The 26,696-nt window shown below is 47.1% G+C and overlaps 2 protein-coding genes across 5 annotated transcripts in view; one reads left to right on the forward strand and one right to left on the reverse strand.

Moving 5' to 3' along the window:
- Window positions 1-1,376: 1,376 nt before the first annotated feature.
- On the forward strand, window positions 1,377-11,616 carry calcoco1a (calcium binding and coiled-coil domain 1a). Of its 2 annotated transcripts, none has more exons than XM_079741092.1 (15): window positions 1,377-1,512; window positions 2,581-2,745; window positions 2,831-2,933; window positions 3,788-3,990; window positions 4,188-4,400; window positions 4,605-4,753; window positions 4,863-4,932; window positions 5,071-5,226; window positions 6,315-6,569; window positions 7,230-7,355; window positions 8,015-8,110; window positions 8,189-8,276; window positions 8,487-8,743; window positions 8,985-9,076; window positions 9,508-11,616. In XM_079741092.1, exons 2-15 carry the CDS (start codon window positions 2,614-2,616, stop codon window positions 9,533-9,535), a joined length of 1,968 nt encoding a protein of 655 aa, XP_079597218.1. In that variant the 5' UTR covers window positions 1,377-1,512; window positions 2,581-2,613; the 3' UTR covers window positions 9,536-11,616. The 2 variants fall into 2 exon arrangements, with proteins under 2 accessions (XP_079597218.1, XP_079597219.1); XM_079741093.1 differs by having other exon boundaries at window positions 7,233-7,355.
- A 2,391-nt stretch (window positions 11,617-14,007) lies between these two features.
- rarga (retinoic acid receptor gamma a) overlaps window positions 14,008-26,696 on the reverse strand; it is a 45,623-nt gene continuing 32,934 nt past the window's right edge. For all 3 annotated transcript variants that reach the window (XM_079742455.1, XM_079742456.1, XM_079742457.1), the window contains 7 exons: window positions 23,210-23,358; window positions 22,147-22,288; window positions 20,706-20,869; window positions 19,317-19,493; window positions 18,831-19,035; window positions 18,133-18,291; window positions 14,008-17,736 (listed from right to left, as the gene is read on the reverse strand). In XM_079742455.1, the coding sequence (XP_079598581.1) occupies window positions 17,348-17,736; window positions 18,133-18,291; window positions 18,831-19,035; window positions 19,317-19,493; window positions 20,706-20,869; window positions 22,147-22,288; window positions 23,210-23,358 (1,385 nt within the window). In that variant the 3' untranslated portion in view covers window positions 14,008-17,347. The remainder of the gene's footprint in view (window positions 17,737-18,132; window positions 18,292-18,830; window positions 19,036-19,316; window positions 19,494-20,705; window positions 20,870-22,146; window positions 22,289-23,209; window positions 23,359-26,696) is intronic.

Raw genomic sequence — 26,696 nt, forward strand, 5'->3', positions numbered from 1 at the left:
TGCAGTTCAAAGACAACAAGTCTTCACATAAGGACAAATCATTTGAAGAATTGCTAAACAATGACCAAAAACGAAAAGGCCAATGCTTCCCAAACGGAGGCGGTCACTGCAATTTGAAACGCCAAGCCCTTCAGTGTGGCTCGTCCTCACTGAGCCCTGCACCACTAGTGGGCTGGTAAATCCCTTTATGCTACGAACCTTGATAATGGTCTCCTTAAAATGATGGCTAATTGAGATATGGTCGAGACTTCACGATACACACTAACGTTAAGAAATTTGACAGCAAAACTGACATTTGCATCACAAATAAAATATCCAAAAGTATTGTGTGTCAGGAAAAACATGCATTCATACAATATATAATTGTGATATTCGTTTAAGCACCCCGGTGACCCCCAGTGTGTGGCCTCCGGTGTGGCCCGTTCAGAGCTCTGGTCCCGATGATTGTTGAGACGGCAAAGTGTCCTGGATTCTCCCATAAAGTTTGTGCTCATGCCAATGTTTGTGCCATAGCGATGTTCTAATTCTACGTGATGTGTTTTTATATGTATCGGAGGACAACCTAAAAAACCTTCATGGTTACTCTTCACACTTTCGTTAGCTGGTCATCGTTTATTGGTATATGTACACAATGTGCGTTTGTCTTGATTAGTCAATGGGTATTCAAGATGATGTACTGCCATCTGGTGACCAGCCCCATCTTTTTATTGTTCTTGGGTTTTATGTAGGCTATGTTTATTTACAACCCAGCGGAGAACTATGGTACCTCGACGTGCCAAACCTTTAAAGTAATGGATAGATGGAGAGAGAAGTGTTTATCTATAATAGGCACATGCATTAACCAAAGTAGCCATATTATATTTGTAACCATGCATTTTTATATTATTATTATTATTATTATTATTATTATTATTATTATTATTATTAATAATAATAATAATAATATAATAATAATAATAATAATAATAATATTATTATTATTATTATTATTATTATTATTATTATTATTATATGATATTACTAGTGAAAATGCACAAAAAAGATCTACAGCGATGAATTATTTCACGTTTAATTTGTACAAATAGATACGCATTGTTGGCAGTTATTTTTGCAATATTTTAGCCCACCGCTGGTGTCTTTGTTTTGTTGGGGACTTTTCCTCACACATCCATGGCGCAGCGAGCTCTCCAAACCGGTGAGAAATACAACGGTGGTCAACCATTCCGTTTGACGTGAATCCTGGAATTCTCTTTTGTCTGTGGGTATTGTAGTTTATTAATACATTTTCCTGCTAGCGTGCCAGACTTTAAAACTACAAATCCCAACTATGTGGTTGCCTGTGGGCCGTCATGCTTGTTCGTTGCTTTGTTTTTGTTATTGTTTTATGCTGTAACACTCGAACCAAACACAGAGAAGAGAAGACAGCAGCTGGTATTTGGGTTCCAAGTGGTTTTTGCGACACATATCTCCATATCCGTCTGAATATTACGTTTAACTAAAGGCGAGGAAAAGGTAGGTCCATTCGAAGTGTCCTAGAAAATAACTGCGCAGTTGACGTCTCCAATTAACATAGCACGACTTAGCAGCTCATTATCTCTCACTATCTGCACTGTATCCAGTGACACACATTTTGCAAACACATCGTGTTTGTGGATTTGTACTTGGTTACTACACACTCGGTTCTACTGTTACTTGTTGTAGTCACGCATAACACATGTCCTCCGCTATCAGCGTGCTCCGGGCCCTAAGTGTCTGTGTAATGGGAGCTCTCGACCACGTTGTAAAAAAATGCGTTGTGAAGTGTCTATAGGTTACATGTGCATCCTACGGACACTTCACAAATGCATTTTTACTATTGTCTTATAACTCTATGTTTGGCGACACGTGATTAGTGCTTTCAAACACACAGTTTTCCATTTAGGCTGATCAATTCTCTGCTCAATAAAAAATATTTAATTGTATATAATTGTTTGTGGTATAGGCCTACATGAAAAAAACATTGCTTTGTACAAGTGTCACCTCTAACGTTAGATAAAGTTATTTAATAACGTTTTATTTAACTAAAGTAAATTGATTGTATATGAGAATATGCTTAATAAAGCCTCTGACGCATATATTTATTAGCCAATCTATTATATTGGTAATCCTTAATGGCATTTACATTATACATGGGTCCGTCCATCCATCCACCCAGCTCTCTAGCCCTCACGCGTTCTATCTATCTACTAGCCTGTCTATTCTGTAACTACTGTTGGAAAGGATATGTTAAAATGAAATTACCTGCACAACCTACAGTACCCAACGGTGGAGAAGACTGGTGGCTGGTGACGGTCATGTTATGTCGAGGTGTCGTGTGTCATGTTGGCCCAAGGCCACCCTGCTGCCATTGAGGTTTAGAACACATGCTGTGCTAAGTCAGAGTATCTCCTTACTTTGAGTAAACATTCACCGGGTGTTCTCTCTCTCCATTCCCTAGTGCTCACCTATCACCTATTTGTTTTTCACTCTTTTAAAATACCTCAGTGAATGTGTATACATTTCGCAATTTATTTATTTTTCATCCCATATCGTTTCCAACAGGTATAACTGTGCCTCTGTTGCTTTCGTGTTGCCATGGAAACGGCTTGGCTGGTGGAGTTTCAAAACGTGGGATGCAGTTACTTTCCACAGAGCAGAGTGGATTGCCACTACACTCTGAGCTCTAAGCTTCCATGGGCGAGCAATGACTGGATCGGCCTCTTCAAGGTAATACTGTTGTCTTCAACCACTTCATTCACTCAAAGGGTAATATCGCACAGTGATTAAATGTGTGTGTGTGTGGGTTCCTCAGGTGGGGTGGTCGTCGGTCAGGGACTACCACACATTCGTCTGGTCCTCAGCCCCCGCTGACAACCAGGAGGGCAGAGATGTCAACTGCTGTGTGCAGTTCCAGGGTACTAACTTCCTTGCTTTGTAATTGTATTTTATATCCCATAGCTGGTCGTAATCGCTACTATTGCTCTGGCCAAGTCAAATAAAACCTTCCGTGCGCTGGATTGATCTTTTCGTAAATTGAATCACTCTTGTGAGGAGCAGGCTTGCGGCTGGTGTGTAGCGTCCAGGAAACTTTATTGTTAGTGATAGATATGTCACGCAGAGTGTTCCCCACCGGGGAGCCCAAAGGAAAATAAAACAATATACGGCTTTAGGAAAAAAAACAAGTGTTTCCTGTTTCTCTTTTCCTGTCTTGCAGAGATTTTAAACCCATCAGCAGCATGGCTTGAATTAATTACCATTTGAAAGCAGGGGTTGAGTTAGGGCACATTGGAGGCAGTAGCTCAGAGCCAGACTGAGATCACATACGACACACTGGTACTGGTGCCCTGTGTCACCGCTGACAGGGTGCTACCAAATAAGGGTTGGGTGGGCCCCAGCAGGTGTTACATGGACCTCTGTCAAATTGAATTATAATTTGCTAAAATGCGTCCCCATTGCCTTGCTTTAGTGGGAGGTTAGCGACTGGTTACCAGTGTTAAAGAACAAACCCTGATGGTTTCCTGTTCCCCAGTGATGTGAAAGTAAAGCGAAACTACCAGTGCTGTCGCATGGGCTTGTTTCAGGGAGTGAGGATATGCCTCACTCCCCATAATATTTTAATATGAGGTCAAATCTCCTACCATTATTTCCTACACTTTTCTTTTCATTTACAGAAATGCCGGTTGAATCTGGATCAGTGAAAGCAAACCTTTCATATGCAAATGGAACAATTGGGTTTTATTCATTAGATTTTCATTCCTGATATTCCCAGCCTCCTACCTCCCAAAGCCCAGCTCAGAGGAGTACCAGTTTGTGTACGTGGACAGTAAGGGGGATGTGTGCTCACGCAGCCCTGCGTTCACGTTCGGCGCCCCTGAACCCCTGGAGGAGCTGGTGACTCTGGAGGAAGGGGGCCCCGGGGAGGATGGGTCCACGGACATGCTGCTGGTGGTCCCCAGGGCTGAGCTACTGCAGGTGGGCACACATTAATAGCAGAAGAGATTTAAGAGCACATCATGTGGCTCCTTTCAGTTTAGTGGAATGAACTAGCATTTGTAAAATGAAATTAGAGGTAAATCAATGCTGGTGTTTACTGGCGTGCTAAAAAAACCCCGGTGGATTTGATTCCCCACTCGCTGATTACATGCTCTCATGATCCCTGTGTCTGTCAGAGTCGACTCCAGGAGTGTCTGAAGGAGCGTGCAGAGCTTCTGCAGGGCCAAGAGGCGCTGGTCAGGAAGCAGGAACGTGAGGAGGAGCGGTATGCACGGGCCAGGGTGGCCTGGGAGACGGAGCGCCGGGAGCTGAAGAGGAACATGGCCCGGCTGCAGGATGAGCTACACAGGAGCCAGAACAGCGTGGTGGAGATGGAACAGAGACAAAAGGTAGGAAGGGAAGGGGAGAGGAAATTACTCCCTTCCCTTCTGCGGTGCTCTGCATACTTGCCAACTTCACAAATATGATTTATTACTTTGAAAACTAAAACTTTAAAATAAGAATAGCCAAGATAATCGTTCTCTTTAAAGTAACATCCTTTACGTTTTCTTCCTTTTTTTTTTTTTTTTTTTTACCTTTTTTTCCTTTGTAAGGAGGAACAAGCTCTGGGGGATTATCTAGTGGAGCAGCAAGGTGCCTTATTGGCCCTGAAGGAGGCAGGCGAGCTGCGAATCAGAGAGCTGGAGGAAGACATTAAGACCCTAGCACAGAGGGCTGCAGACAGAGAGACTGAGCTGGACAGGTGACAGCAATCATCGTACATTCGGCCGGTTTTCCCTTGATTTCTGCCTTGATTGAGTAATGTTCTTGGTTTTACCTAAGAGCGATACTTTATCTATCTGTGTGTACAGGTTCAAGGAAAGAGCCAAGAGGGCAGCAACACAGAAAAAAGAAGAAGATACTGAGAAAAAAGACTTGCAGGTACTGAACGTTCTCATCTTTTACTACAAAGCCAATGCTTTTCCTGACACTACACACATTAGGGTCAATGTCACTTCTGCCTACTGTTTCTCCTTCGTTTTCAAAAATATGATGGAGACTTTTTCCATTTGATCCCAGACCAAGTTGGAGCACACCGAGGCTGAGCTCCGGACGCTGGCCAAGGAGTTCCAGGGCCTGAGAAGTTCTCTGGCCCAGAGGGACACCAGCGTGCTGCAGCTGCAGAACACCATCAGCACCCTCACCCACAAGCTCACCACAGCCCACCGGAAAGAGGTCAGACATGGGAATCAACCAGCAGTGCGAGGAGACCGACAGCGAGTTGTAGATATCAACTCATAGGCCATGTTTATACATAGCAGGGTATTTAGAGAAACAAATATTTCCCCTCCTCCATTTTCAAAAATAACATCGTGCACAAAACATCGTTTTCAAAAAAGTTGTCATTTACATCAACCCGCATAAACACGCTGTTGAGCGCCATTATAACTGCCAAACCTATGGGCAGCAGTGTAGGGAGAAGGATAAAGCCATGCAAGCCAATCAGAATCCTCTGAATCAACAACAACAACGAATAACACGAGCGACTTCCTGTTCCTTTCAAAACAACAGTTTAATTCATTTTTCACAATTTACCGGCTCTCATTTTGAAGAATAATCACCGCGCCATTCGTTTCAATGGGAATCGCGACAGTCTATACTTTCAACATAAAATGTACATATTTATAATTTGAAATCCTTTATACAACAGATACTATAGGGTCTATAGCATATAACCGCGTTTTCTGATTACAGTTTAATGTAACAGTAAGCTGACAACATCGCTAATTAACACCGCAACTGCACATTAACCATAACCATGGTAACCGGTCAAACAAATGTTCTTTTTGACATCATTCTGCGCATCATTCTGTTATCAGAAATCTCCACTTTGGCCGGAGTTTTTAGAAATAATCGTTTTCTGTGATATAAACTGGGTTTTCGTGTAAATGAGAGGCCAAACTGCGTGGAAATATCTGCGTTTTCCCTTCGTGTAAACGGGGCCATAGTTACATTGTCTTTGCATTAAATATCCCATTACATGCTTTTTAGGGTTAATAATTGCATTTTGGGGTACTGCTAGAATATGGTTGCATGCTTGTATGTTAGAAATACCCCTTATTTCTTATTCAGCGTCTTACAAACGCATCTGATTTGTTTCATGTCCCATTAAGTCCCCCTAGACGGATTGTTCGAACGCTTTAGTCGTTCATCTGCAAATTCCCAGCGCCCCCCCCCCCCCCCCAAGAAGTGGTCGTGTGTACACTTTCATCGTGTCTAAGTCGTGTGGCCATCGCCCTGTCCCCCGGTGCGCACCCCCTCAGACGGAGAGCGAGGCGGCGCTGAAGGACATGCGCAGCCTGCGTGAGCGTCTGAGCGCCAGCGAGCGGACCGTCGACGGCCTGAAGGCGGACCTGAGTGCCATGGTGACCAAGAGGGACCACGGGCAGGCGGAGATCCACCAGGCCCGCCTGCAGGCCGCCCAGCTCACCCTGCAGCTGGCTGACTCCAGCCTGGCCTTCAGGGAGGCCCGGGCCCACTGGGCCCAAGAGCAGCAGCACCTGCAGCACACCGCCGAGGTACGCACCCCTGGGACCACACTGTCCGTTATAGCTCCAGAGAGTGGTGTTACACGGTATCCCTGGGGGTCAAAGGCACCAGCATTTGTCCTGAGGTGAGTTGGACGATTTGAATACTATAGGGATCATGGCAACTTTCTAATTCGGAGTTCTGTGGCTGTACGGCCCTATGTTCTGCCTTCTGTCCGGCCTTAAGCTATGTGGCTGTACAGCCCTATCTTCTGCCGCTGTACGGCCTTAAGGTGTGTGGCTGCAGGCCTTAAGTTACGTGGCTGTACAGACGTATGTCGTGCTGCTGTACAGCCTAAAGGTATGTTGTTGTACAGCCCTACGTTCTGCTGCTGTATGGCAGTACACTACTTTACCACGTGACCCCTCTGACTGATATATCCCACACACACACACACACACACACACACACACACACACACACACACACACACACACACACACACACACACACACACACACACACACACACACACACTTAATCACTGTGCGATATTACCCTTTGAGTGAATGAAGTGGTTGAAGACAACAGTATTACCTTGAAGAGGCCGATCCAGTCATTGCTTGCCAATGGAAGCTTAGAGCTCAGAGTGTAGTGGCAATCCACTCTGCTGTGTGGAAAGTAACTGCATTCCCCCCCCCCCATGGTAGAAGGATTGTGAGCGTCTGGAGAAGGTCAACGTGGAGTTCCAGAGGACAGAGGAGCAGCTCCAGGAGGAGAGGATGGAGAGGGAGAAGGTGGAGGTGGAGCTGGGCAGAGAGAAGGACTGCAACAGGGTAGGAACCAGGTCCCAAGAACGCATCAGATGTTAAAGGGGGGATTTAATGCTTATATGTCTGCTAAGCTAGAAAAATCAAAGTTTGAGCGGTGGGGGAGTACTCTCGCCCACCGAGAACGCCCCTCAATAAGTGTTGGAAACAGCTTGTTTCTCTGCTTACGTTACCTCCGGAACAGTGTGATGTCAGACGGAGGTGGCCGGTACTGATGCACAGAAGTCAGTGAGAGAATAACAAGGGGTATTTCTAACATACAGGCATGTAACCCTATTCTAGTAGTACCCCCAAATGCAATTATTAACCCTAAAAAAGCATGATATGGGATCTTTATGGAACTTCACACGTGAAGTAGGTTTGACACAATATCCAGACTTTCATGTGGAGGATACAAATTTACAAAATATCGCAATAAGCAATGTTGCTGCTGATAGTCTTTTCAGTGGCTCCCTTTATCCCTGAAGTTATCTTCAGACACAAAGGGGGACACGCAGCAGTCGCTAATTCAGGGCTATGCAACCTTGAGCTGCAGATGGGGACAGAATTTGTAATAACATTTTCGATAAATTAAATAAATACAATGCGCAGGCATGCTATCCTGTATGTGATTGTTATTTAAAACCTTCCCATTAAAAGATGCCAACGTTTAATGTTGTTTGCAGGTTCAGCTGAGTGAGACTCGCAGAGAGCTCCAGGAGCTGAAGGCCAGTGTGAGGGTGGCTCAGAAGGAGAAGGAGCAGCTGCTGGCTGAGAAACAGGTCAGAAACGCCTCCCAGAAGCTGGAGGCAGGAGGTTAGGTGTGGTTATGGTTCATCTTATTGATGTTTCCCCTCCAGGACCTGAGGGAGTACATCCGCATGGTGGAACAGAAGATGGGTCTGATGCTGGACCCCAGCTTCAGCACGGTCTCCATGACCCCTGCAGGTGAATGAAGCCACAGGTCGACACACAACCGCACACAACTCATGATTCTACCACACTGCATGATGACACGCTAATAGGGCTCAGACAAGATTGGACCTTAAGGCAACACTGTTCACATCCCCACTGAGTCCACCTCCCCACCCAGTCCACCTCCCCACTGAGTCCACCCCCCCACTGACCCCCCCCCCCCCCCGCTGTCCTTGTGTCCAGGGCGGCCGTCCAGCCCCCTATCTGACTCTGAGGAGGAGAGCCCCGAGGCGCTGCAGCCCCAGCCGCCCCGCCCCTCCCCGGGCCCGCTGGGCCACTACAGCCTGTGTGAGCAGGGCCAGCTGGACCCCCTGCTGCCCACCACGCCTCCCCCCTCCCTTAGGGAGCTGGCCCGTGGCACAGTGGTCATCAGCCAGCCCGCGCCTCTGTCCGCACCCCGGCAGGCCAGCACCGACGCGATGGCACACAGCTCTGAGTCGGTAAGACACCGTCGGGGGGGTGGAGAGGGGCTCCTCGCTGAGCAGTTTATATATGACGCTGAAAACGAGCTTTATGCTCTCTCCGATGGCCCTGGCCGCTAGTTACGCAGTGGCAGTGGATCATTGGCTGCATGCATTATCTGTGAAGGGCAATTAGGCCTCTGCTAGTTATGACAGGATAATGGCTGCCGTACAGATATATGTCTAAGTGTGCCTGCGTGCGTCTGTCCTCTGCCCTCAGGAGGAGGGCTCTGAGGCAGCTCCGCGTGGCAGCCAGAGCTCTGCGGAGGAGACGGCACCGCTGCTGCCCGAGCACACGGACGCCATCTTCAGGTAGCCGGACCCCCTCGCAATGAGAACAGAAACGAGCCGCTACCTATGCAGGGTTTCGTACCGCACACAGAGACACACGCGAACCGCCGCGGGGTTATTTATGGTGGCAGAGGGAGCACGGCTAAGAGATGGTAGTTTTGAATATGTGGTTGTAAATGAAAGTTGGGTCGGGGGTGGGGGACTGAGTGGGACAAAGACGGGCGGGGGTGCGGGCGGGCTGCAGGATGGGGGGACAAGGGGACAGACGCGCCGACAGCAAGCCGTAGCTGTGATTTACCCCCGGGCCGTACCACAGTCACGGGCCAATTTTCAGCGTCATTAAAAAACTCACTCCCCACATTCATCCCACCCTTTTCATCCTCGCCTCTTTCTACCAGAAAGCACCTTTCTTTTCACTGTTAAAACAACTGGATTTATGTCCCTTTCTGCAGTGATCCGGCCCACACCTCCCTGTGGTAACGCGGGGACTCCCGACGGCTTGGCGCTTATTCAACAGCCAGATCTCCAGACTTATGTAGACTTATTTTTATCTTTACAAACACTAGCAGGCACAAAAAACCCAGATATTGCCGTTGACACCGTTATTATTATTATCCCCCCGTATGAACCAATGTGCCCCGTGTTCATTGTAGGCCTTCTGAACTCTGCGGCGCCCTCCGTAGGGCTTCTGGTGTTCCTGCTTTAGCGGTTTTTCGGGACATAATCTTTTATGGCGGTTAAGCAAACACTACAACATTCACAACCGAAACAGCTTGATACGCAGTGGGGGCGCCGAAGAATGGGTTTCGCGTTTTGAGAAGTTCACACACACACACACACGCTCGTATCATGACTACACCGAGGGCTTTACGGCTGGTGTTCTGTTGTTTTTTTATGACGGCTGTGATTAGGAGTCATGGCTGCCACTGTAATTATCATGTTCTGTGCGGACCGCTGCCTCCTTTGAAAACACTGCTGAAAGTCAACATTAAATTCTCCAAAGCAGATGTGAACCATGTCAGAGACACCGGCCTTTAGCCAGGCAGGATTAGGAGTTAAAACATGAAGGGTCGGCCTCTACGTTATCCTCCCCCCTTTAAGAAAAATAAGCACTTTTATTCTTAATATATACACCATTGATTGTAGTTATGTGGATGCGTTCTGAGACATTAGGGCCAAAGAGAGTGAGGCAGTAGGTGACAACACAGTGAAGGATATTTGCGATATAATGGATTGTATGGATGGATGTTACTAAAATTAGGTGATTAGTGCTACCATCTGCCTTACCTTCTCTTATTGATACTATAAACTATAAACTGCTTGTATTAGTTGATGGTTCAGAAGTCTATCTAACAAAGGGTTGAAAATAGAGGATCGTTCTTTACTGTTTGGTTAGTAGATCCACTTCAGTTTGTTGTATGCAAGGAATCGATCCTCACCACAACAATGCAACAGTGAACTCCATTTGAGTTTCCTTCAAACATTTTTTAAGGAATATATACTTAATAGATAATGAAAGTAAGAGTTGAGGTTCAACCATCCCTAGCATTTTGCAATATATCTCTTGATAACCAATGTTGCTTACCACTTGATCAGTGCTTATTAACTCATAAGTTATATTGCAATGACATTATATTCACATTTGGCTTAAAACAAGTTGTAGGTTTTCACAACATTTGACCAATGACTTGTTTTTTTATTTGTGTGGCTAAGAAATAATTGCTTGACAATTTTAATAATCATTTTAATTTGAATTTGCTGTATTTTCACCCTGTTTTTATATAGAAGTTGAGAGGAATGGCTGATATATGCCTTTTTCAGATGTGTCTTTTTTTGTCTCGATAATAATCTCCTTTATATGTGTGTTTTGGTTTGTTGACTCAAATAATTAATCTCGTGTTTGCTTTTCTGCATCCTGTTTGTATATCGGATTCTAGGTTTTCCAGTATTTTAAGATATTGATTCCATTACTTAAGAACTAATGCCAGCTTTAATTATAAAGTATATGCTTTTTAACACAAAATGCAGCCACCCGTTCTGATGAAATTTAGATGTTATCAGCTCAACAGACCATCCTAATGGAAAAGTTAGAAAGAAAAATAATCCTCCATGGGCGGATTGTTTGGACCCTCAAAAAATTTGAATATCTTTGAGCAAAAGTTATTGCTGCTTTGAAAAAGTTACAGTGCAGGTTTAAAGAATCATTACAACCTTCCCCCTTTCGTTACAAGATATGTGGTTTAACAATATGTGTATACACGCCAAGTAGCAAGGTGGTGAGAATCCTGGTATATACCCAATTAATTTTATTTTAATTGTTGGTCCTTGTGCGGGCTGTTATCTGAGGAAAGTTCTCAGATAACGGTCCTCTTTCTGTTACAGTTGGGTGCTGCTCATCGGGGTTATCTGATTGCAATAAAGCAGAAGCAGCAGTGTGTGTGTGGTTTGTTTTGAAGTTTTGCTCGTGAAGGTTGTTATCTTACATGTTAAACATGTGTATTCTTATTGTAAAAAAGGATTGGGGTGTGGCTCTATAATAAAGACAGTTTACGTATCCATTGTGTCATGTTATGTGTTTTTCCTTTGGCGTAAGATCACAGTAATATTCTAATTCCCACATGACATTTCACTGGCTGTTAACATCATGGCCTATTCCACAGGGATCATTACCTACTTCTGTTACACCCCCCCCCCCCCCCCCCCCTCACCTTTGGCCTGCTTGCATTCCCCCTCCAGCACTAACCTGTTTCACTCTTCTCGCTGCCCCTCCAACCACGCGCCCTCCATCTTCAGTCTGAAGTGACAATAGCTAATTATAAAATCAATGATGCCAGGCTGCCTAGTTTACAGCCCCCTCTAAAACCTTAACTGGGAAATCACTGGGGGATTGATGACTCCGTCACTCTTTATCTCTTTTAATTAGAAATGTTCAAGATATGAAGAAGGCCAGAGGCCACACCACATGTATAGTTTTTATTTTTAATTACGCAGGGCTGCCCCTAGCACTTCACACTTGCCCCTAGCCCTCTCCTTCTACCTGTTCCTCGTCTGGTCCTCCCTCCATCTCTGGTCATTGTCCTCCGTTCTGCTGCGGCCACACCCCTCCATCCCACCTCAGACAGCTCCTCTCCCTCCTCCATCCATTACCGCTTCTTAAGATCACCCCCACGCATGCTCCGCTCCTCAGAGATGGCCAGAGATTTATGATCTTTGCACCTCAAAACATTTCTCACCTTCAACTCAACCTTCACATGCTGGCTCTTCTTCTCTTCACCAAACCCAGGATTCACGGGAAAACGTAGAAATAGGACTGTTCCTCGTTGTGGCCATGCATAGAATTATGATCTATGCCTTATATATTGATGTATTACCCCCATCTCGCCATCCCCATAGCTCGGGTAATAAATGCATGGAGATGTCTGTATCTCACTAGGCTTTGGGTTGGGTAACATGACTTCCTCACAGAACTTCATTTTCCTGTCATATTAAACCCAAAGCACTGCCATTCCCTTCTCCCCTCTCCTCACATATGCCAGCCCCTGCAGGGAGCTGCTGTTTGGCCAGTTCTCTATTACCATCTTTATCTCTTCTGGATGCCTGCATTGAATGAAGCACCATTATACCACCACAACGCCCATTCTCGCAGCAAAGCTCTGCACACGTCTTGCGGACCCCCATCTCGATGTAAATATTCAAATCACTGCAAGGAAGCCGGAAAACTAAAGACTGACCTTCATGGATACTTTACTGTTGATGTGAATAATTCATGCCTTGTGTTGGATGTGTAGTATTTGACTGATGTGTTTAAACCTCATCTGCTTGAAGAAGTAAACGGGAGGAAACGTGGTAATTTATTTCTCGATTCCATCTTTTTCCCCCCCGAGTTCACATGGCACAGAGATTTCCAAGTGAATCCACATTAATGAGTTAATTAGGCTTCAGTGGTGTGGAAGGAGAACTATATGGGGATGCTGCTTCTTTAAATCTACCCAGAGCCAGTGGTTCCCATGGTAACGCACGGAGCTCGGTATATGAGGCCGTTTCATCCGTTCCTTGTAAAACCTTGGATAATGTATGGACTATATTTTAATCCCAGTCTTGGTTTATTGATTTTCCTTTAACGATAGGCTTGTTAATTATGGCAATCATATAATTGATAGAGCCTTATCTCTGTTTATCACTCTCTTCTGATGCTCCCTATCTATAAATCCAAAGCGGAGACACATGATATATAGGTGTGGTGTTCACCAGAGGAGAGCCTCAGTGAACCGGGTACCACTTATTTTATTTTTTCAGAACTGATTATAAATATTTTTGTTAATTACATTTTTTAACAAGAGCAACCGATTCTAATTAATATTCTAACTAGCAATAATCTATATTGATTACATTTTACATTTTCTAAAATCAAAAATGTTGCATGTCCAACATTATAAGTGTGTGATTTTTAAGAGGGCCGTTCCTTAAATAAACATGGAACAGAAATATATTATTTTTACACCAAGGACCCAGCAGAGAGAAGCTACTCAGACTTGTTGCTAGGTGTTACAAGAGGAACAACTCCCTTAATTAAACAGTTATTTCTGTAACCTGCACTATTGCAATCACTGGGTCTACAAATCTTTGGCCAGAGACCTTTATCTGATGTCCTTGTTCAGCAGGGGGCCTTGATTTAGTAGGGGCTGCACCCACGGCCCACCGTGCCCTAACCAACACAGGGGCTGCAGTCTGCTGCAGCGTCCGCAGGCCGGGTATTCACTGGGCAACAGTGCCCCCTAAAGGCCACCATGCACCGGAGGGCCATTACAACTAGATCCGCGGGAATACGCGCTGACTGAACGTGTGAGTCAGGATTTTTAATTCACGTATACAAGACAACGTTTTAGTCGTATAACCTGGTGTGAAAAAAAAATACTAATAATATAGTTGTAAAATAAATAAAGAATGTCAAGTAATCTCACAAAAGTAATTTATTGTGCCTCTTGCTATTTATATGGCTTTTTCTTTGTATGACAAGAGTTGACATAAACAGAGGACAACAGCTTTGCCACGTTAACGAAAGAAAGATACTGTGAAAACACCCCCATTCTTAACATTTAGTTTTCATTGTCAAAATGAAGGCCTGGGAGAGATACTAAAATGATGAGGTCGTCTTACAGACACAATCTGTGACAGCACCATTCCCGACGACTGAAAACATCCGGAACCAACGCGAGCACACACACGCACCATGCACGCACGCACACACACACACACACACACGGATGTACACGTACACACTCACACACACACATTCAAACAGATGTACATGTACACACACCCACACGCGCACACACACCCACACTTGCTAACAAGACACTGTGCATATTCAGACGATGACGTAAGCACTCAGTGGCTGTAGAAAGAACTTAATTGATATTGCTTCAGAGTCGGACTCCCGCACATCCGCTACACTTGGCACACAAGAGGTCTTACACAGACCTTTTGGCAACAAAGAAGAATAGAAGATATACACGTAAAAACACTGTGCCCCCCTAAATGACTTAAGTACTGTCTGACAAGACCAGGTTGGGGCTGATAGAAGTGTTATGGGTCGAGGAGGATGAGAAGGCAATTTACTGCAGCTACAGCCTACAGCTACAGCTACAGCTACAGGCCTACAGCTACAGCCTACAGCTACAGGCCTACAGCTACAGGCCTACAGCTACAGCTACAGCCTACAGCTACAGGCCCTGGCTACAGCTACAGCCTACAGCTACAGCTACAGGTCTACAGCTACAGCTACAGCCTACAGCTACAGCTAGAGCCCCCGGCTACAGCCACAGTTTACAGCTACAGCCTACAACTACAGCCTACAGCTACAGCTACAGCCTACAGCTACAGGCCCTGGCTACACGTACAGGCCTACAGCTACAGCTACAGCTACAGGCCTACAGCCTACAACTACAGGTCTGCAGCTACAGGCCTACAGCTTACAGCTACAGCTACAGCCTCAAACTACAGCCTACAGCTACAGGTCAGGGCTACAACTGCAGCCCATGGCCACAGCCCCCCACAACAGCTCCGACCCTCTGCAACAGTCCCCTGGCAACAGCCCAGGGCAGACTGCCATGTGGGCTTGTTATTCAGGCTTGTCAACCTATATGTACACAAAGGGGTGGCAGAGCTGATCAAACAGAGACAAGACAACACACACACACATAAATATTGCCTGTTCCTAGCGTGGCCCGAGAGCCGCTAGGGTTTGGTCCTGACCGGAGGGCCCTGAGTCTGAGTTTTTTTTCCAATGTTGTCTTCCACAAGGATTCCTGTGTTCTGTCTGCATATGACCTCCTTCTATTCTCGTCGGTGCATAATTAGGAGCATTAACGTCAACCAGGAAAAGGGTTTGCTGTGGTGCGCCGCATTCTGGCGTGTCGGATCATGTGTAGGTGTGTATTTATCTGTTCTGACATCATGGGGGGTACTCTGGGTTTGATTGTAACTAATGTGTTCAGATGTCAGATAACAGGCCTAATGGCCGTTCGCTGACGGACTGACTGTAAATCTTTGGGGGCTTGGTAGACGAGACGCCCCACTGCCGTGACATGATTTGAAAAGTGCTACATATACGGCCAAGTATAAATCTAGCAGGCACTCAACACCAGGTCGCCACATCTGTTACGGCTGGAGGGACAGTGAAAGGAGTGTGTGTGTGTGTGTGTGTGTGCGTGTGTGCATGTGTGTGTGTGTGTGCATTCACGCACACATGTTTTTTAGTGCCTAATCGTGTCTGTGTATACATGTATGTGTGTGTGTGTGTATGTGTGGTTGTGTGTGAGTGTGCACAATCATTTTAGTGCCTGGTTGTGTGTACACAAGTATGTTGTGTGTGTGTGTGTGTGTTTATGTTTCTGTGTAAATGCATTTTAGTGCCTGCTTTTGTCTTTTGTCTGCGTGTCTTAGTATGTGTGTAACATTTGGCCTGTGTGTGTGTGTGTGTGTGTGTGTGTGTGTGTGTGTGTGTGTGCGCCTCAACATTTAACTGCAGTATCGGCACTGAGGATCAGTTCAGCGTGGCGGGGTTCCCTGCCAGCAGTCCAACTCGTCGAGGCGTCCGTTCCTAGCTTTGGCACAAAGTTACGATTCCTAAACTGACAGCACATGTTTGTCGCAACAAGAGCAAAATAGAATAATGCCAGTTCCCTGATAACACCAACTGGTTGATTCACTGTAACACATTATAGTCTACTGAGCAGATTATCATTGACATGTACAGGAAGTGCCCAAAATAAGACCCCAGCTAAGCATTGGTAAAGACCCAGCCAACTCCCATCAATATCTTCTCAGGAAAGCTCCTTAAAAACAATACAACTAACAACAAAAAGAAACTTATCTAAGGAATTCATATAAAACCAGATTAACAATAAAGACAACCATATAATGGGATATAGATATGTATGGGCTTATTCATAAAAGGCAAATAATAAAAGACAAAAGAAGCACATCTGAAAACAATATTTAAAGCAAAACTAAAAACAAGCTAACAAGAGATAAGCATATTCGGTTTGGTTTCGCCCAGTATAAAAGTGTGCTATTTGCAACCCATTAAAAATCAACGGTTCACTTCTGCTGTTGAGTTTGGCCATTCCTGTATTGAGATACACAAAGTAGAGTACAAAACGAGACATGAAAACGTTCTCCCAAAAAGAGTGTTTGTTTTTTTGCTTTCTGTGTGTCGGCCGCCGTTGACGAGCCAGGAGTTCAGACAGTCGTCTCTTCTCTTTGTTCTCATGTTTTTTATTGCATCCTGGGCGTGCCACTTATCATGGAGCTCGCGGCCTGAGTTAAATCACAAGGAGGAGGATGCTCTGCTGTGTTCTGATGTGTAGGACACACTGATGTGCAGCATCGGGGGGGGGGGGGGGGGGGGGGTACAAGGGAGAGGGGGCAGGTTTGTAGAAGGCCAGCATTTCTTGGGGCATGAATGAGAGGTGTGTGTGTGTGTGTTTGTGTGTGTGTGTGTGTGTGTGTGTGTGTTTGTGCATGTGTGTATGTGTGCATGTGTCTGTGCATAAGTGACGTGTGTGTGGCTGTGTGTGTGCGTGTGTGTGTGTTTGTTTGATTGTGTGTCTGTGTGTGTGTGTGCGTGTGTTTGATTGCGTATGTTTGTTTGATTGTGTGTGTGTGTGTGTGTGTGTGTGTGTGTGTGTGTGTGTGTGTGTGTGTGTGTGTGTGTGTGTGTGTGTGTACGTGTACGTTTCAATGCATGTGTGCGTGCGTGAGTCTGTGTACAGGAGGCTCCCGGGCCGCTCACTGGGCCCGTCCCAGGCGGGCCCCAGAGTTGCGGTCCCCGTCCATGTGGTCCAGGGCTGCCCAGGCCTCGCCCTCACTGTCTGATGCCCTGTCCTGTTCCTCGTCCCCGCCGTCGTCATACTCCTCCTCCTCCTCCTCCTCCTCCTCCTCCTCCTCCTCCTCCAGGGAGGGCTGGATGCCATTGCCTGCCGCCCAGCCGTCGTCCGTGTCCTCCACCTCTTGCTTCATGACGGGGACGGCCGGCGGCGGGGGCGGCGCCGGAGGCGGCGTGCTGTCGTTGCGCTCCGTCTGGTCCTCGAAGGCCTCCGGGTTCTCCAGCATCTCCCGGATCAGCGGGGGCATTGGCCCGGGGATCTCCATCTTCAGGGTGATGGCTCTCTCTGCCCCTGCACACACACACGATGGGCGCACATGCACACACACACACACACACAGACATGCACATAGAACGAGGACAGTTAGCATAGAACGTCTTATACGGGCTATCCATTGTGATAATAATGATAGTGGGATGCCTATTTGGTTTCCTATTGGTAAAATCAAGCAAATAGGCAAGGCTAGCCTACATATAAGTTGCATAATTCAATGAATTACATCGATATAGTGTTTTCCTAGCCCTTCAATCTGTTAGACAAGCTTGATGTATTTAATCAGATTAAATTGCTGTTAGGATGTTAGCACTGGACTAGAACTAGCTGAGGATTCTCCTGTAGGGGATCTGAGGAGGACCTCCAGCCTTTGTAAGCAGCCAGGCATCGAGGACAGTGAGAGGTACTACTGACCCTTGGTGCTGATGCCCCGGAGGTCGGTGATCTTCATCAGCATGCGGGGGAACATGTGAGGCTTGTTGGGGCGCCGGCGCCGGGCGTAGATCTTCAAGGCCTCCAGCAGAGGCTCCTGAAGTTTGTCCACCTTCTGTGGCTCCTCCAGGTCCATGCGGTCTGAACCAGGGAAGGAACGTTTTACATTCAGATTCAGATTCAGATCCAGTTACTTTTTTATTACATCTTATGTATAAGTACACAAGAGTTAAATGTGTAGGCTTGGTTCCTCAACAGCCACATAGCAGCAACAATACAAGATAAAGTTTAGTTAAGTTTACAATAAAAAAAATTTTAGTAAGTAAGAAAGAGTTGCAGCATTTTGGGGAATGAAAGAGAGGTGTGTTTGTGTGTGTGTATGTGTGTGTGTGTTTACACACACATGATGCACAATACAGGGGTGTGGCACGATGGGTGTTATTGGTGTTTCAATTGAGCCAAGTTAAGATTCAATACTTTTTCCATGTGGTAAATTGTATTTCGTTTGTAGAAAAGGGATCAGGTGCCCTGCTTCGGGTTGTCTACAGGTAAACCTTTGAGTCGAACACCCTAGCAATTAACATTCGCTGCTCTTTCAATATCAACATTTTTAAAAAGCAATATCATTTTTGGGAGTGACGATTGCTATTACAAAAAATGACAGAATGTGCCTGCAGTACCGCCACAGATGAGGCAGATGGCGCTGAGGAGGCCGGTCTCCGTGTCGTCCATCTCCAGGGGAAGCAGCTGGCCAGCGAAGGCGAACACCAGGTCTGTGAGCGGGCCGAAGCCGGCGTTGTGCATCTGAGTGCGGTTTAGAGTCAGGCCGTCCGAGAAGGTCATGGTGTCCAGCTCCGGAGTATAGCGCGTGCAGATTCTCAGCATCTGAAGGAAAATAAACATTTTTTTTATTAGATTATAGTTCGTTTTTTACCAAAAATCCAGTGACCAAAAATCAAAAAAAGCAGCCAAGTAGGCAGTATTTTCGAGCAGTGTCAACCATTACCTCGTCGAATGAACTATCCCTATCAAGCTGCAATGCCTACTTTTCACCAGCAGGGGTCAGTATTCCCTTATCAGAGGCTGCCCTTAAGTTATTCCAGTAGAATATTGTGTGTGTTTAGAAGATGGGGATGGAGGGGGTGAGAACAGAGTGTGGCTCCTACCAGTATGTCCAGGCAGGCTGACTTCAGCAGGGTGATCTGGTCTGCGATAGTGAGGGTGGTGAATCCGGGGAGGCGTTTGGCAAACTCCACGATCTTGATGATGCATTTGGTGGAGAGCTCGCTGAACTTGTCCCACAGGCCGAGGTCCAGCTGGACACGGGTGTCCGAGCTGGAGTTCTGTACCACACACACACACACACACACACACACACACACACACACACACACACACACACACACACACACACACACACACACATTAAGCATGTTATAACAGTTGTGCAGCCATGTGTGCATGGAGGGGTGCAACACATTTACATAGTACATCAATCAGAGAAAAAGTCCATTTACATTCTGCATCCATCATGCAGGGGCCACACAGATGGCCTAATGGGAAAGTGAATTAGTGAGGCACACCGCAGAGTTGGGAAAGCTATGGTGAATTTACGCCTTTGCATGAAACCTCGGAGGCTGGTGATGTCAGCATACCACAGTGTTGTCACACAACAGCACAACAAGGCCACCGAGACACAGAGAGCGGTTTTGTTTGTGTTTGGGTGATGTGTGTTCATTTGCATGTGTGTGCGTGTCTGTGTGTGCGTGTGCATGTGCGTTGGATGTATGGGATGCGTTAAGGTTTAGGTTAGGTTATGGACTTTCAGTGGTGAGTTGGAGTTTAGCGAGGCAGAGTGAGAGGTTGGAGCTTACAGTGGTGTGGCGTTAGGGTCTAGGCTCAGAGTCAGGGTTCGGGTTAGAGTGGTTAGGGTTAGAGGAGTCTCTGTTTCAGAAATGTGACAATGCTTGGGTGGAGTTACAAAGGGGTTTCCTGTTTTGTTACGGAGATTTTCGTCCAAGCTCGGAGAGAAGCTCATTCGAGAATGACGTTTAAAAAAAGCGTATTCAACAGTGGCTACTGTACGGATTTCATTTTAAACCTATGCCTCTCTGGACAGAGTGATGCTAAACCGGCAAAGTTTAGTTTGTGTGTGCTCTTGGGATGCCTTTTCTTAATTCGACTTCCAATAGGACCAGATGTGGCAGCACTAGGGTGGCAGTGCTGAGAGAGTTTTGCATTCAGTGCACATCGCCTTGAGGATTTGCCTTTTAGCATTAGTACATTTTCTTCTTGGAAAGATAGAAGCCAGATATACAGGAAACCTAAGAGTTTCTTTAGTCCCTTCCAATCGATGGTGAGCCATATCACGGTTTCCACATATGACAGGAAGGAACAACGATTGGTTGAAACATATTTCAGCACAAGAAAGAGAAACGCCCGTTCACAGATTTGGGTTTGCCTGTTATCAGACTTTAGAAGTGGATCAAAAGTGTGATGGGTGAGACCACGGTCGGCGTGAGGCTTGGGGGGGGGGGTGGGGGGGGGTTACGTACGGTGGTGTATTTGCCCAGCTGGCCCAGAGAGGGGAAGGTCTCCTGGTGGGCTTTGCTGACTTTGTTGACCAGCTCCTCCATCTCTCCGCTCAGCTCGTAGCTCTCCGGAAGTACCACCTCCTCCTTTACCTCCTTCTTCTTCTTGTTCCTGTCATTACGCACCGCTGAGAGGGAGAGAGAGAGAGAGACAGCGAGAGAGAGAGAGGGAGAGAGTGAGAGAGAAGTTAGAAGAAGATTGACTAAGATATTTTCCCCGTCTGTTGATTAAGAAACAATAGCACTTTTCTTGTGCTAGGGGTAACGCATACACACACACACACGCACACACACACACACACAAACACGTACACACACACACACACACACACACACACACACACACACACACACACGCACAACCCACACAGAGAAATGGTCAGGTTCCTGTTTTCTATCACTAATCACATGTCCAATCATCTCCTGCTTCGCGCTCCTCCATAGACCGCCAGCGCCCTGGGACAAATCAGAGCTCTGACATTATCACTCCACTTCCTCTGGCTGCGCTGTGACACCAGCGCTCTGCCCCTTATCACACACTCTCTTCCTCGTCCTTCCTTCTGTCGTACACTTGACCACCACACATACCCCCCCCGCCCCGCCCCTCCGGCTTCTCCTCCTCACCCCCCAATCCCCCCCTCGTAACCTCCTCCTCCTCCCATTCTTTCCTTCCTTGCAGGATATCCAGTAATAGCAGCGGCACAATGTGATCCCGGCCTTAACACACATCCCACACAAACACTACACCTACATGGATGTCCAGCGGGGCTCCCTGAGAACCAGGGGTCACACACTGAGAAGCAGCCCTTTATAAAAAGTGGATGCTGTGGAGGAGTATGTAGGGACAGTGGCGTGGGGATGGGTGGGCTTCTTTGATGAGGGGGTTGTGAAATAATAGATTCAAAAGATTCCCCTCCCTTAATAACTCAACCCAAGCCTCCTTCAGCGGCATCGATAAAACCAGAGACTTGGTTTGGCCAGAGAAGACACAGGGCGGGAGGTTGAGTGGTTTAGCAGGAAGTCAGAGTCACTTCATTAAGTGATTAGTCATAAGAGTGACACGGTGCCCCGCCTCACGCAAGATCACCACCCTGCTAAGCTCCTCCTCCACCACGCTTTTGTCCGCTGAACGTCCTCTGAAACACTCCAGTAACCCATTTCTGATGGTGTCATGACTCAACACGACAATAAATAAAAAATGTGGTGTTTCATATGAAACTACGGAGTAAACGTCAGTTATATCACTTTGACCACTTTGAGGTCATTGAGTTGATGTAAAGTGCGTTATAAATAAAATGTATCATTATTATTATTATTATACACGCACAAACTGCTATGACAACCAGGTTGCGTAACAACTGAGTGTCATGCGGTGGTGTTCCAGGCTTGAATAGGTTGAACTCACCTTCTTTGGACATGCCGACCTCGAAGCACTTCTGCAACCGGCAGTACTGGCAGCGGTTGCGCGTCACCTTGTTGATCTGGCAGTTCTTGTCGCGGTGGCAGGTGTACACCATGTTCTTCTGGATACTGCGCCGGAAGAAACCCTGGAGGAGAGCGGGCAGGGATGATGAGTACAGGGAGAGAGGGCGGGCGAGAGAGAGAGAGAGAGAGAGAGAGAGAGAGAGAGAGAGAGAGAGAGAGAGAGAGAGAAGAAGAGACAGAACGAGTGGGAGCGAGAGAGAGAGAGAGAGAGAGAGAGAAAGGGAGAAGAAGAGAGAAAGAGTGAGAGAGAGAGAGAGAGAGAGAGAGAGAGAGAGAGAGAGCAGGTATACATTTGATTCATTGTAAAAAATCTCTGAATGACACATTTTGACATTGATATGTTTTGAATTCCATCTCCTCTGATTTCAACTCTCTCAACTCAAAAGGCCACTTTGCGCTGTCTGGCCGTGTGTCAAACAGAGGATTAAGAAACCATCTTTGTTGGTTTGATGATCCTATGCTCCAATATAATAGTAGTTTCCCTCTCTGCCTCCACCAGCCCTGCCTCCTGACCTACTTCACAGAAGTCACTAGATCAGTGGATTAGCCACACGCCACCCACTCTCCTGCTGCCCAATCTGTCCTGATCCACGTGATTCCGGAATAGGCCCACTGTTTATGGGAGGATAGAATATTCCCACTAAGAAAAACTACAATAGAAATATTAACTAATAATCACAAAGTCCTCACAAAAACAGTAATTTATCAATTAAACATCTTGTTCTAGTGACCCCCCCCATGCTAAGTCTAGCCTGTTCTGTAGTAAGTGACAGAAGGAGATGGGTAATCTATGAGTCGTCTGTATCCACCTGGCTCCCTGATAAGTGGTTGAGAACTCATGTTTGCGTCAATGTGTTATACTAATTTATTCCAGCAGGGGGATATGGTGGATGCCGGGCTTACACTTTATACTTTCCTACACCAGAAAAGCGCGGCATGAATGCAGTCCATTTAATTCTGATTCTGCGGACAGCGACGCTCACCTTGCAGCCCTCACAGGAGCTGACCCCGTAGTGGTACCCCGAGGACTTGTCCTGGCACACGAAGCAGGGCTTGTAGACGCGGGGCGGGGGGGGCGGAGACGGGGAACTGGGCACCATCTCCTCTGAGCTGGTGCTCTGGGTCTCCACCGCTGTGGAAAACACAACAAATTCATCTCAAAGTCTTTGGCCAATGACACAAATCACCTTTCAGGAAATGTCAACTTGTCAGCACAGCCTTGTCATTGCATCAGGCCGCGATGTGGCAGCTGACGGAAGCTGTCTCTCTGGGTTTGTCTTGATGTGCATGGCCCACAGGATATGTGGCGTAACGTCATATTTGGTGGATGAACACGATGCCCGTAGGCGGCCTTGTGATATTTGATCCGATAAAGAAGATAGAGAGAGGGGGAGAGGTGGAGTGATGATACAACACACACACGCACACACACACACACACACACACACACACACACACACACACACACACACACACACACACACACACACAGACACACACACTAGTTGTTGTCTCCAGCTTCCTATCTTCACCTCAGGGAGCAGTGTTGGTGTCAACGTTTTGTTTTGAGGCAGAGGAGGGTGGGAGGAAGGGGTGATTGATGGACGAGAGACAAAATAACAGAAAGGGCTTTTGTTGTTGTTGTTGTTTTATAGGGAATGATGTGGATGAGTGGTGGGTTGACAGCTTCTCTTCTAGGCAGGCTGGGAGAGGTAAGGGTATAGAGCTGTTCCTCATTCCAAAGGGCCGATTAACGCTGTCAACGACCTACACACACATACACACACACCCATGGACAGGAGTTATTCAAGGCCTTCCTTCTCCTTTTCAAACCAGAATAGGGCTGTGGCCTACGTTCTACCTTGATTCACAAGTTGACCAAGTTAAACTTTACTCTGCCATGCTCCGCTGCGCTGAGAGACACGTGATGCCTGTAGCATTGCACCGCTATGAGGAACTCTACGGATTCTGCCTCATCCCAAGAGGGAGCCAAGTTTAAACCACAGGCCCCACATCACACATGCAGGCACGCACACACTCACAGAAACACATGTCCATGTCCCAGCCCCCCGCCCCTTCTTACCCAACAGCACTTCTTTCAACTTTCACCCATGGTCACCCCCAAAATTTCAACACCCCCTCTACCCCTCCTAACTTTGCATCTCACCAACCCCTGACACACAAACCCCTACTTTCCTCTTGTTTCCTGGCCCTAAATTCCTCAGTGCAGCCCTGCCAGGTTTTAATAGAGGCCCAGGCTCGTAAGGCGGCCTATAAAGGAGGTCCCATGGCCGGGCTGGAGGCCTCCAGCCCGGCTGGTCCTCTCTTTATTGGGACTCAGTCACCTTGGGCAGCTATTCACACCACCAGCTGTAGCCCCCAGCCCATAAAAAAAGCCGATCATAAAATAAAAAACAGTGAGGCTCTAAAATTCTAACTTTTACAGCCCACACCTCCCCCTATAGCACCTTCAATGGAAAGCAGAGAGGGCTAGCCTAAACTTAACCTACACCTCCCCTACCACCCGGGTCCCCACCCCCTCCACCCGACTCTCTCACACCCCGGCCAGAGTCACAAACCACCAGCTTGGCATTTACAAGACGGGGGCTGGAAGGGGTAGGGGACACTTCAAAAAGAAGGAAAAAGGGGCATAAAAATAGGAATTTGATAAAAAACAGAATGAGGCAGAGAGGAGAAGTAGAGGGGCAAGAAGCAGCCCCTCCCGGGGGCAAGCCCCGTTCAAGAGCAAGATGACCATTAGGACAGTTACTACGACTACCACTGCCATTACTACGACTACAACCACCGCTTTACTGCTAACGCTACTGCTACGCCGCTAGTGCTGTAGGTGCTGGGATTGGCAGGCAGCGACCTCATTAAAAACAGCAACAACATTTCTGTCAGACATTTGTCGTTTGTTGCCTGCAACGCCGACATCTGTTTTTCATATCATTTTTTTTTATATTCAACTTTCCTTAATACATGCTCACTATTTCTGCTTTGAAAGCCCCCCTTTGCTGGAGGCAAATCTGTTTTCTGTTAGCTTTAGGAGCGATCCCAGAGCCAAATGTGCAAATCAATCTGAAAAAAGCTGAAGTTTACGCCGGCTGAATGTTTCTACAGCGTTCCACACGTGTCCTCTGGCCAGAATGTAACAAAGAGCGGGGTCATTGAGGGAGCACAGCCCCCCTGAACACACTGTGAACCTCTGTGTTTATGCAATAATATAATAACAGCCGCAAATGAGGCTTCGCACAGAGTGTTGACAATAAGCCATGGAGGAAAAAACGGAAACTGAAACCCATGTGCAGTCGAGAAACAAATCCTTCCTGATTACGTCGGAACAGAGCGCGTACTGAGACAGAGGGGGAGAGAGAGACAGAGGGGGAGAGAGAGAGAGAGGGAGAGAGAGAGAGAAAGAAAGAGAGAGGGGGGGAGCGAGAGAGAGGAGGAGCGACAGACAGAGGGGGAGAGAGACAGAGGGGGGGAGAGAAACAGAGGGAGAGAGAGAGAGAGAAAGAGAGAGAGAGAGAGAGGGGGGGGAGGGGGAGAGAGAGAGAGGGGGAGCGACAGACAGAGGGGGAGAGAGACAGAGGGGGGGAGAGAGACAGAGAGGGAGAGACAGAGGTACTTCCTTGAGAAAACGGAGGATGGGACTTCACTGAGTGAAAAAAGAAGGGCCTCATCAGGATCAGTCAGCACATTGAACCTGGTCCCTGCAGTAGAATATGACTCCTGCTACCACCCCCACCCCCGAGCCAGCCCTGAGCTCATTCAGCCGACCCCACACCCCCAGCCTCCCCTCTATCTACACACCCCTCCCCACTTACCCCAGGGCCCGTACTCAGAGGGCTCTTTCAGGGGCCACTCTGCCCCCCCCCCGTCTCCTCAGCTCTGCTCATCACTGTTTAGAAAACAAAGGCCTGTGAAATGAGAGGGCCTCCTTATCAGCACCGCCGAGGCCTGGGGCTCTATTTGCATGACAATCCCACCAAACCCCCTCCCCTGGCGGAGCCCCACGAGCCGATGAAGGACGGATGTGAAAGAGATGAGAGGAGCTGTATAGGTGGAAGAGGAGGAGGTGGAGGAGGAGGAGAAAAGGAGGATAAGAGAGGGAGGGATAGTGGACTTATCAGTGGCCACTGTTCGTTTTTCACTGCTAAGTATCAGTTTACCCCCTAATCCCTTCTCTCAATGCTCTCTGTACACAAGTGGTCCAGCTGCACTGGTAGGGACAAATATACCCCCCTTTCTCTGTCTGTCGCTCCTCCTGTCTGTCTGTCTGTCTCTCTCTTTCGCACTCACATGGACACACACAGTCCGTGCAACACAAGCACACACACCGCTTACCCACCGGCAGGGACACACCACATGGACACATAGACACACAGCCTCCCGAACAAACACACACGCATGCACAATCCAACTCACACATACACGCACACAGGCACACGCCCACATGCACATACA

Source organism: Pollachius pollachius (assembly GCF_949987615.1).
Source record: "Pollachius pollachius genome assembly, chromosome: 8".
NCBI classification, from domain to species: Eukaryota; Metazoa; Chordata; class Actinopteri; order Gadiformes; family Gadidae; genus Pollachius; species Pollachius pollachius.